Source organism: Chenopodium album, chromosome 15, assembly GCF_948465745.1.
Source record: "Chenopodium album chromosome 15, dcCheAlbu1.1, whole genome shotgun sequence".
Lineage (NCBI taxonomy): Eukaryota > Viridiplantae > Streptophyta > Magnoliopsida > Caryophyllales > Amaranthaceae > Chenopodium > Chenopodium album.
This window is the reverse complement of record NC_137848.1, coordinates 8,605,883-8,617,054: the sequence shown is the minus strand read 5'-3', so window position 1 is coordinate 8,617,054 and position 11,172 is coordinate 8,605,883. Positions and strand designations below refer to the sequence as shown.

Below are 11,172 nucleotides of genomic sequence, written 5' to 3'. Positions count from 1 at the left end.
TACAGGCGTGGGTACCTTGCATCATACAGCTGTTTCGCGAAAAGAACATATTATACAAATGTAAAGAACGTAAAAATGTAATGAAAAGAACATACTATTAAAATATAAAGAACATATACCCAAAGTAAAAGAAACATATTTGCACCAAAAAAGAGTGAAAAGAATGTATGTTCATGTTCTTTGATTGCCAATGCAATGTAATTTTATTTGTGATATAATGTTCATTGCTTATTGTGTATTATTCTTTGAATTTTGTCTTAAAATTATGGTGGATATACATAAATCATGTTCATTACATAATATTTTCATGTTCTTTGATTGCCAATGCAATGTAATTTTATTTGTGATATAATGTTCATTGCTTATTGTGTATTATTCTTTGAATTTTGTCTTAAAATTATGGTGGATATACATAAATCATGTTCATTACATAATATTTTCATGTTCTTCATTAATATTACAGATGTTCTATATATATATATATATATATATATATATATATATATATATATATATATATATATTAAAAAAAAATGTTCTTTACAAAACAGTTACATGTTTTTTATAAAATAACTATATGTTGTTTATAAAATAGCTAGATGTTCTTTCCGCGTTATTTGTCTGTACTAAGCAAGATAGAGGCTGCTGTACCTTAAAACTTTTAAAGATGAGAATGTTGCAACAATATTTTGTGCAATGTTTATTTCACATAAACCAAGCAGAACAAAAATTCTCTTCATCAATTTGCACATGAAAAATTGACAAACTCAAAAACGCATATAATGCAATTCCAGTCGAAATCAAATAACAGAATTTCTATTACGGAATTCCAAGATTTATCATAATAGCTCATCAGTGATGAGTATCACTATTGTCTTCGCCCTTGGCCTTCCTTGCAGCTGCTCTTATCTGACGTTGCTCTTCCTTGTACACCCTGTTCCTTCGTTGAAACTGCAAATTAATCAAACAAATATACTTAATTACGTAGGAAGCCTCAAAATAAAGTATGCCAATAATGTGCCTAACCATGTTACTGTATTTTTGTAGCTTTTATCCTCATCACTTAAATTAATTAGTGGCAAACTGGGTTACACGGTCAAATATAATTAATGTATTAGAAAAGGAGACAGCTTATATGCGTCTTATAATATAATTTATGCGTCTTATAATCTAATTAAGATGGAGTATGTGATTTGGGACAAGATGAAAGCTTCTAGTGAGAGCCTCCGTCCTCAGATGTACTCTTGGTTGGCAGTCTTGGCACCATCAGTGCAAACTGCATGAGCAGGGATGTTTCCATGATCTGAGCTACCAATGAGGCATTGGCATATTTGGCAATTAGTTAATTTGGTAACCTCAGATCATGGAAACCAAAAACGGTAAAGAAAAAAAATAATAATAATAATAACTATAAAGCAAGCATATTATCAAAGGAAGCAAAAGAATTCTCCATTGGCAACCTTCAAAGCCTAGCTGTAAAAGTTACGAAATATGACCTAGCTAGCCATAGTCATCATGAAGATTTATTCTCTTTGTTCCAAAAACTGTTCATTTTTAGATGTGCCCAAGACATTGCCCAAATTCCCATGATGAATTGATGACACTAGAAAATTAAATTTTAATTGGATGAAGGATTTACAAGAAACTACATCAAGCAGATGCCACCATTGTTTTTCATTTCTAAATATATAATGAGCACTTAAGGGTCATGAACATATATGTATCTTTACATCATTTCAAATGTATTACATGTCATTTATGAACTAGGAAGCTCAGATTTTCCACCAACAAAAGGTTGGCTTATACTTCAATCAATCTCAAACATGAATAGATAACCAGATTTGGTCAGTTATCATAAACCTAGTTCGCTGCATCACTAATGATCTGGTATCAATTTCAGAATTCCCATTCATTTCCTGTAGCCATCTTCAAGAGGAATTTAAAGTTTTACTATTTGTATGATGAACTCACACTCCATCATGTTGAAGTAAAACCGTCAAAACAGGAAATTGTCATCATCAACTGGATTTTCCTACGAACTAATTTTTTATACATATTTTTTTTCTAAGAAGAACCAAGAAATCATGTGTTAAATATTGTAGAGTAAAGAGTCCAACAAACCAGCGTGGAAAATTTGTGCACCAATCACATTGTACATCAGAAAGAGATAAACTCATAAAGACCCCAAGACATACATTCAAAGAGAGGCCAAGAAAACAGCTTTATCCCACAAACAAACCCAATAAGAAGCCTTACTTCCAAAGTCCTAATCATTCACCCCAATTGAACACCTACTTAATCGCTAGACAAACAGTCATCAGGGGTAAAGACAGGTATAACATACTATGGGTCACTTGAACCTGCTTGGATGAGTCCAATAGTTTGCTTCTACTGAAGGATTTTACACAATATACATGAAACAATAACAAATGAGGCCACAAAAACACCTGATTACTAGGTTCAATATAGCATATAGGGGCAATTCTGTAACTTTCTACACCTGCATGCCGCGCTCTTATAACTGACAGCTTACATGTTTCTACCAAGTGACACTGGTTACTAGCAACCATCAAACCTCAGAAATCTCAGTTGTTGTGAAAAGGATCCCACCTAATACTGAGCTACTGTAACCACTTAACTTACCACAACAGATTCCTGAAAATACATAAGCCATACCTTGGCTAAGAAAATCACTTCCAAAATATGACATTATGAATTAGTACTCCAACATTGTCATTCAGACTATAGATAGAACCCAGAACTAATCTAAACACTAGGCTTCATAGTTTTATATATCTACTATTTATTGCTAATTTACTAATTTAGCTTGCTCAAAGACCAACCATGAAAGGGTCCCGTTCTCTCTCCCCTTAAACCACTCTTATTTTCATAGCCTAAATAGACTTGTAACATATCTAAGATCACTTTAGATAACAATTGTAAGGGTGTAATAGAAAGAGAACGGGAGTTAGTTTGGCAAATGGGATTCATATAATGTTGACAATATATAAGAGTGCGAGTGAAATAAGGTTCGATTTGGAAATTTTGTTCAACAGGAAAATAAGAAAGCCCAAGAGGGGTTAATATTCATAAATTAATTAGACTATATCTGATACTTTGAATAATAGAAGACAGTCCAGCTCAAAACTACTATATTAATAATAAAGATCAAGGCCTTTTTCTAAAAATGTTCAATTTCCCTGAATATATAATCACAACAGTGAGTTACTAATGAATTTTTGTATGGTTATACCTAGGCCAATTGATTAATCTCTACAGTATCATTTCATATACATTTAATCTCCAAGCAACTGGAATCAGAAAAGGCTGAAGCTTAAACTCCTAAAAAGTCAGACACCAATCAATTTGACAATTACAAAGCCAGAATAGTTTGAATAAATACGCGATCAGAAATCAAATAAATATCCAAAAAAATGCAAGCAGCAATCTTCAAAAATTTTAAAAGTGCAACTCCTCAAATCAAACAACAAAAAATATATATAATTATAGAACCAAGATCTACTATTCAAAAAAAGAAAAAAAGAAAATCAGTAGGCAATAATAAATTAGGGTTTTTATAAGGGGGCAACAATGTAAGAATTGGGGAAATGCAAGATCGGAAATTGAAGAAATGGGGACGATGAAAGTGAAAAAAGGAAAATGAAAATGGAAAAAGAGAGAAAGTAAAAGAAACCTCTTTGGAGTGATGAAGGCATTCAAGGTAATCTTCGCGAAGGAGAGAGCAGTCCTTGGGTTCACGACAACGAGACATACACTCACTGAAGTCAATCCAGAAGTCGTAGCATCTTCCCTTGTTACCTGATATTCCCCAACCTGACGCCATTGAAACTTTCTCTCTCTTCAACTCGTTTTTCCGGAGGAGAACGATGAATTTTTGGTTTTGGAGGTTTCACTGCACAGACCTGCCAATCTGCTCATCTACTTTGCATCGGGCCGGGCCGGGTCGGCTCAAACCTACCATCCAATAATTTTTTTATTAAAATATACTTTTAATCTATTCACCTTATTTTCACTTATTTAAGGTAAAATAAATTCAGATAAGTTCAGCTTAGGTGTAATTCAGATAAGTTTTAAAAAGGTTTGCCCAAGTACAGATTACAACTAAAATAAGTTTTAATAAGGTCTAATAAATTCGGATAAGTGAAAATCGGATGAATAAAATACAAAACAATAAAACTTGGGGGTTGTTAAATACCGCCCTCGATTATCTAACTAACGCCCGCAAAATAAAATAAAATTATGTATTTATCCTTATAATAACGATTATAAAAATAATTAATTTTACCTCAATTTTACACTTTTACCGTTCTCTCTAGTGGTCAACGGCCACTAACGCTCACCAAACAACCACCCCAACCACCGTGAGTTTCAAAATCAAACAAATTTTTTAAATTTTGCAAAATCAAATTCGTTAGATCTTATGGACAACGACGAAATACCAGAAACACAACCTTAGACGCTATCCAAAGGCTCGTCGAACCGTACGGAATCGGTACATCGCGATAATTTTTTTAAAAAAATTCAAAACCCAAGAAACGCCTAGAATTTTCGAATACCCTAGGCTGAAACGCCTAGAATTTTTCAAAAAAAAACTAGGCGTTTCAGCGTAGGGTATTCTAAAAAACTAGGCGTTTCACCTCAAACGATCAGATTTTTCATACAACCACACGGTTGTTCGCACGAACTAGGCGTTTGAGCCTAGGACGTGCGAAAAATCTAGGCGTTTGCCGCGAATTCAGAAAATGAAAAAAAAAAACATTTTCTCCGTTGGCAACCGACTTCCCTTTGTCCTTATTCGTTATTACCGCGGCTGTGTAGATCATGAAACTAGAGGTAAGGAGTTGGTGATTAAAAGAGGAGGAGGAGGAGGAGGTGGTGGTGGTGGTGGTGGTAGTGGTGGGTAGTATGAAGAGGGGGATAAATTGAGGGGGTAATTTTTTTTGATTAAAAAAGGGTAAATTTTTAATTTTAGTTTATTTTGCAGGCGTTAGTTAGATTTTGAGGGCGACGTTTAGCTTTCCACTAAAAGTTCTTGTTAAAAAAAAAAAAAAAACAAACAAACAAAAAGCATATGTTTGTACCAAATTAAACCTAATTTTCCTAACAATAAGGTGAAGAAATTATGGTCTTAAATTGGGTTAATTTCTCTTTCACTTTTGCGATTTTACCCCATCTTTCATTTACTTGAAGAAAATATGGTCTTAACTTTGGGTTAATTTCTCTTTTTTTTTTTTTTACTTTTGCGATTTTACTGCGTCTTTCATTTACTCGTATTTGATTTTAAATCGAATAGTTCTATAATCTATTATGCTCCATCAAAGTTTAAATTTTAAATTTTCAATTTTAAACCAAGTTGTGTTTGCCTTATTCACTGCATTTTCTTTTTACTGAAATAAAATTATTTTTGCTAAAATGAAAATATTCTATTAAAACTAAATTAATTTTATTAAGTCGCTATTATATTTATTTTTAATGATTTTTACTGATTAAAACTTAATTTTACCAAACTAAACTTATATTTATTAAAGTGAAATTAACAAACTTAAATTAGTTTTACGAAATTATTTGAATAAAGTAAAAAGAATAGGACGTTACTGGTAAAACCAATACTTCCACAATTTTAATTAAGTGAAAAGAATCGGGGTTGCAAGTAAAAATATTAACCAAATGTGGAGCAATCTCAAAAGCACACTCAAAAAAATATGCAAGCACCAAAAAAAAAGGGATGAAGAGAGTAGAGTAATTCATTGCCCGTAACTAGATGCCCAAAACATCATTTATTTGTATAAAGAAAACTGAAGTACAAGATTTACAACCAGTAGAACAGGAAATAGAAATACTTGTATAAGATATTGGTTAACAACTAAATATCCCCAAAAGACTAACTTGCCAGTTGCCATAACTAGCCCCTTTTAAACAAAAGATGTGACTTGTCTTCATAGAGTGAACTAAAGATTCTAACCCCTCAATGAATTTTTTCTTCTTTTTTTTTTTCTTTTTTTTTTTTTTTTTTTTTTTGAGCAAAAATATGGAAAAGAAACATCCCCTGCAACCTTCAAGTTTGAAGGCAGTATATAATGAGTCTAAATATGACATGTATCACCATGAAAATATGAAATGTGCCTACAATATCTTTGCATTAACATCAATATAAGATTTAAGTCTACGTTGGAAAAAAAAAAAAATACAGCAAGAGCCAAAATCAAGATACTACGGAGTAGGTTAAAATAAAGGAGATCCAGCGACAACTAAAAGGGAATGGATACAATGGGTACAAAAATTACGTCCAGAAAAGGGTAACAGTTCTCATAATCCTTTGCTTGTGTCCTTGTCCTCAGCTACGATTAAACTCCCAAACTCTTCTTACATTGCTTTAGCCTTGGGGGCCTTCTTCTTTACTTGCCGTCTTGGCATAGAATTCTTCATGCCAATGAAGAAAAGCAAAGCGCCAAAAAGTGCCAAATTCTACAAAGTAACAGATTACAGCAATGAGAAACACTACCTGAATTCTAAAGCAGAAAAAGAAAGCAAGCAAGTCTGATGCAGAACTATGTGCATTGTATACATCATTTAAACCTCACCTGGGTAAATTTGACAAAGAGTTGCGCAAATTCCTTGTGATCAGCATCATAGTTGTAAAAGTCATACAGGATAGGGGTAGCAAGCACTTGGTGCAAAATCTGTATGAAAAAACATATAAGGGAGGCAAGGCAATGTTAAACCATTACACTACTTGGTCAGGGGCTAGAGGCTGAGCTCAAAAGAGGGGCAAGATTAATGTCTACTTACGAGAAGATAAGCTCCAAAAGAGCTTCCCAATATGAAAAGAAGACTTCCAAGTCCCTTCAAGACTATTGAGGCAGCAATTAAATGCTGCATCTGTTAAAAAAAAAAAAAAAGGGAGAACAGCTTAACAGTAAATAAAGTATTCAGGTAATAATCAGAATGATATTACTTAATACGGTGATGCCATGATGGTAATAAACAAAGGGGCAAAATGAATTTTCACCTCAACTGAAGGCAGTTTAAACCCAGTGTGTGATAACACATGTTTAGAGAAAGCATTGAACTTTGGATGCAATGCCCTAGCTGCGGGCCCACCGTCAACACCAAAGTCATTGAACCTACACAAAAAGGAAACAAAATTTTAGTGTAAGAACAGCATAATGGTAATGTAGCAGGTCCACAAGCAAAATCACCACCCTAAAAGAAATGGTAGTGTTGCAGGTTCACACAAACAGAAAATATGAAAACAAATAATAATGGAGAAATCATAATGTATAGAGAGAGAGGTTATGCAATTCGTTGAAATCATAACGTAGAGAGAGAGGTTATACCATTCTAAACGAACACCCCTTTTCTTATTAACATCATGGTAAATTGGTAATGCCAAAAAAAAAAAAAAAAATCAAAATCTTGGAGTACCCAGGTTTTCAATTCCATCTACATCATTTGAACTTTGTGGCTTGACACCCAAAAAAAGGACAGTGATTACCTTACACAGTAACACATCAATATAGAAAATTAAGAAAGCTTTCTTAGCTTTGGAATGTATCAACACTTCAGAAGTTCAGATTACTAATCCTTTCCCAAAACTTGATCTTAAAACGTCACAAGCATTACAAAGTACATTCATGAAAAGTAGTAAATTCCATAAGGAATTAACCATGAATGTGTAGGTAAGCATCCAGCAGAAATGGGAAAGCATGATCTAAATAAGAGCACAATCACTATTTACAAATGCATTAGTTTATAAATTATAACAATTTCCAAACTCACAAGGTAAAAAACAGGAAATCGAAATATAAAGCTAAACCCCTTCTTCGAGTCAGCGAGTCAGGTAAAGTAACTAAAAAAGCATACACTCCCTTAGTTCCCAAAGTTTCTGACTCAATCGTGCATCATTGATCATTAATATTTTTAAACATGTAAAGCCAAAAATATAGAAAGTTAAATTTTGATAATTCACATTGAGACAATAATGATTGAAACTATGCACATCTTTTACATACATTGTAAAATACGGACAAAATTGATTCGAAGAAAGCACAATGATAACAGTTCTCGGAACACAACTGCTTCTAAAACGATTTATTAAACTTCCAAGAGAATTCGCGACTAGAGACAAGTCGACAATAAGTCAATCTAAGCGAAGGAATCATCGAATAACGAAGATCTGAAGAGATTAAAGTCAACAATCACATATGGGAGACTGATCTAGATCTTAAATCAGATCAAATCAATCAATTAAATCGTTTTACGACAAATCCAAGCTGCTCTTAGCACTGAGTTCACCTCTAAAATTGAATGCCAAGCACTCATGCAAGTGAACAACACAACTAAAAGCATCAGATCAACAAACATCAAAATCAATTTGCAACAAAGACCTAAATTTCAGATTACACAAAAACGTAAATTTCAAATTCATCAATACTTCAACTTTCTACTCAAAACCCTAAATTTAACAATTACAACAGCAATATATAAATTAACTCCAAAATAACTCAAATTAAAAGAAAAATTAAAAAAGAGAACACGAAAAAACAAGCAGATCTAAATGAAAATTCAAAAAAAATAAGTATTAAAATCAGATTCATTAAAAAAAAACTCACTCTTGCCAAACAGAGAGGATGAAGACAGAAACGAAGAGTACTCTTCCAACAAACGACATAAACGCCATTGCTGTTGATTGATTTTGTTTCTCTCTCTAAACAAAGTTTTCTCTCTCCTCGATCTAGCCGTAAGATAGAAGACAGAGATTCAATGAAGGAAGAGAGAGAAACAGTGAAATTGCCGCTTGAGATTTCAAACGCCTTTTATAAAATTATTTAGTGTTTGTCACTTTTTACAAAACCATGAAAATAAAAGTAGGTGGGGGGAGAAGGAAAGAGAGAATTGCGAGAGTGAGAGAGTGATGGTAACGTGATTTAATATATGAGATATGGCGTGGGGCCTACTGAGTGTTAACACGTCTGACGGACCAATCAGTTTTTTTTTTTTAAATGAAAGTTGTGTGACGTGGATGCATGTGCTCGCGAGTGTTGTGGTAGCTTGCTCAAGCGCGTTGTTTGAGCTATTGAGCATCCATTATTTACGATGAATGTTTTAATGCACTTTGGTTTAAATCTTATAGCTACATGCTAAGGTCTAAGGGCCTGTTTAAGAGCCAGCTAAAGATGGGCAACGGGCCATGCCGCCCATCACCGCGTGCCGTGCCGGTTCAGCGGCGGGTCGTGCCGTATCGTGCCTAAATTTGGCACACCCCACCCCACGGCACGGCATGGCCCACGTGCTTGGCGGATCGTGCTGTATCCGGCCGCGGGTCAGACCGTATCACTTCTTTTTTTTTTAATATTTAATAAATGTAAATAAAAAACGATATATATATTAATACAACTTAATTTTATATAAATAATGTTATTAATTTATGTTTATGTTAATATAATTTATTTTGAACAACTTTATTTTCATTAAGGTTATATAAATTATTTATCTAATTATGTTTAAGTTTATATAAATAATTCTATTAATTTAGCAAAAAAACAACAATACATATAATAAAAAAAAATTACGAGTGTCGTGCCGGCGTGCCGACCCACGGACCGGCCACCCGCCGTGCCTCGTGTCGTGCCCGTGCCGATTCCCAGATTTTTGTTCATGGCACTGCCCACGGCCCGGCACGGCATGGCTCGTGCCCATCTTTAAAGCTAGCCCATGTTGATCTCGGAGAGAAACATAAGGTGTTTACCTTGACTGTTGAGAGTCTATTATGTACACTTGGGTGTACTGTACACCCGGGGTGTATATAACAATTTCTAGTTTATCTTTGGGTAAAAACGTCTTTTTGTATGTAAAAGTAAGGGTTTGTATGTTAGCACAGGGTGGACGGATTTCTGATGTTATATTGGCATTAAGTTCACATAACTAACCATGGTTAGTTGTTGTCACCTACCCTAAGCCAAGAGCACTGATTTCAGCGACACGTCTTTCTTCTTCAATCTGATTGTTTCTTCTTCAATTTTCAAGTTTGGTTGTTGTTATTTGGTTTGGGAATAATTTACATTGGAGGCTCAAATTGAAGCTGGAGTGCAGGGCATAAGTGAATGAGGTGGGATGTTCTTCTCCTCTCCTCCCCTCCTCTCCCCTCCAGTGGCGGAGCTATTAAGGGGCCTAGGTGGCACCGGCTCCGCCATTTTTTTTTTAATTTTATTAAGTTAAAGGTGTAAACTTATAGGTTATATACACTTTTAACGCAATAAATAACATCAAAGTAGCTCTGTCATAGTGGTAATGCATTGAATTTGTGTTAAAGTCTTGGGTTCAAGTCTTTATACATTTATTTTTTTATTTAGTGCCCCTCCACCTTAAATATTCTACATCCGCCACTGCTCCCCTTCCATGGCCACAACAACCACCTATAATCGCTCTTTGCGGCAATAACGGCTGGCTGAACAAAAAACACCCTAGTAGCAAAATATGTAAAGTGGGGCCATATTAACCCTTTATAGGAAGGGATGACAAAAAGGGAGGTTGTTAATAGCCATTATCGTGGTCGCGCTATTGAAGACGGAAGGCGGTGTGATAGACTGCTAGTGGTTGTGCAGTGGTTCATTTGGTAGCAGTAGTGGGTCGTCTGGTAGCAACGGTGGGGTCGATCTTAAGGAAGAAGAAGAATGTGTTAGTGGATTTGTAGACGAGAGAAAAGGAAGAACATATATAGCCAGAGTTCAAGATTAAGAGCAACGTAAAAAAGAAAAAGAAAGAGACGGTTCCAAGATAACGGTCGTTATTTCTGTTTTCTTGCTTTATGGCCCACTTGAAATATGTCAGAACTTTTGTTGAATAAAAATATTTTTTTATTGACTGGGCACGCACATCAATGCATTTTAATTCACTTATTTTTACGTATTAGATTTGATCTAATTTTTTTGATCTAATTTGATTGGATTTGGTTTGGTTTGATCTGATTTGAGTGGATTTGATTTGGTTTTTGATCTGATTTGATTGTCTCATTTAATCAAATTTTGATTTTAAGTATAAATACAATAATCTATAATGAAAAAATATATCAAGTGTGGTTTTATTAATTTCATAATAATGTTTTTTTTTAATTTTTTATTATCGCACATAAACACAATAAAGTATGTCAGA

At 34.1% G+C, this 11,172-nt stretch overlaps 2 protein-coding genes across 2 annotated transcripts; both read right to left on the bottom strand.

Annotated features, from left to right (window-relative positions):
* Nucleotides 1–730: 730 nt before the first annotated feature.
* LOC145581807 (NADH dehydrogenase [ubiquinone] iron-sulfur protein 5-B-like) lies at nt 731–3,921 on the bottom strand. Its single transcript, XM_081638835.1, has 2 exons — nt 3,695–3,921; nt 731–951 (listed from the first exon to the last, which is right to left on the bottom strand). The coding sequence occupies exons 1-2, from the start codon at nt 3,842–3,844 to the stop codon at nt 853–855; spliced, it is 249 nt and encodes an 82-aa protein (XP_081494961.1). The 5' UTR covers nt 3,845–3,921; the 3' UTR covers nt 731–852.
* A 2,175-nt stretch (nt 3,922–6,096) lies between these two features.
* Nucleotides 6,097–8,887, bottom strand: LOC145582876 (uncharacterized). The gene is made up of 5 exons (XM_081639917.1): nt 8,634–8,887; nt 7,031–7,145; nt 6,811–6,900; nt 6,603–6,701; nt 6,097–6,486 (listed from the first exon to the last, which is right to left on the bottom strand). Exons 1-5 carry the CDS (start codon nt 8,699–8,701, stop codon nt 6,385–6,387), a joined length of 474 nt encoding a protein of 157 aa, XP_081496043.1. The 5' UTR covers nt 8,702–8,887; the 3' UTR covers nt 6,097–6,384.
* Nucleotides 8,888–11,172: the final 2,285 nt, after the last annotated feature.

Excerpts from the sequence above, each read along its gene's own strand:
- LOC145581807 (XM_081638835.1), bottom strand. The coding sequence starts at position 3,844 with ATGGCGTCAGGTTGGGGAATATCAGGTAACAAGGGAAGATGCTACGAC. Across the intron at positions 952-3,694 it reads GCCTTCATCACTCCAAAGAG|TTTCAACGAAGGAACAGGGT; the intron begins GTTTCTTTTACT and ends ATTAATTTGCAG.
- LOC145582876 (XM_081639917.1), bottom strand. The coding sequence starts at position 8,701 with ATGGCGTTTATGTCGTTTGTTGGAAGAGTACTCTTCGTTTCTGTCTTC. Across the intron at positions 6,901-7,030 it reads TTAAACTGCCTTCAGTTGAG|ATGCAGCATTTAATTGCTGC; the intron begins GTGAAAATTCAT and ends TTTTTTTAACAG. Across the intron at positions 6,702-6,810 it reads CTTTTGGAGCTTATCTTCTC|ATTTTGCACCAAGTGCTTGC; the intron begins GTAAGTAGACAT and ends TTTTTCATACAG.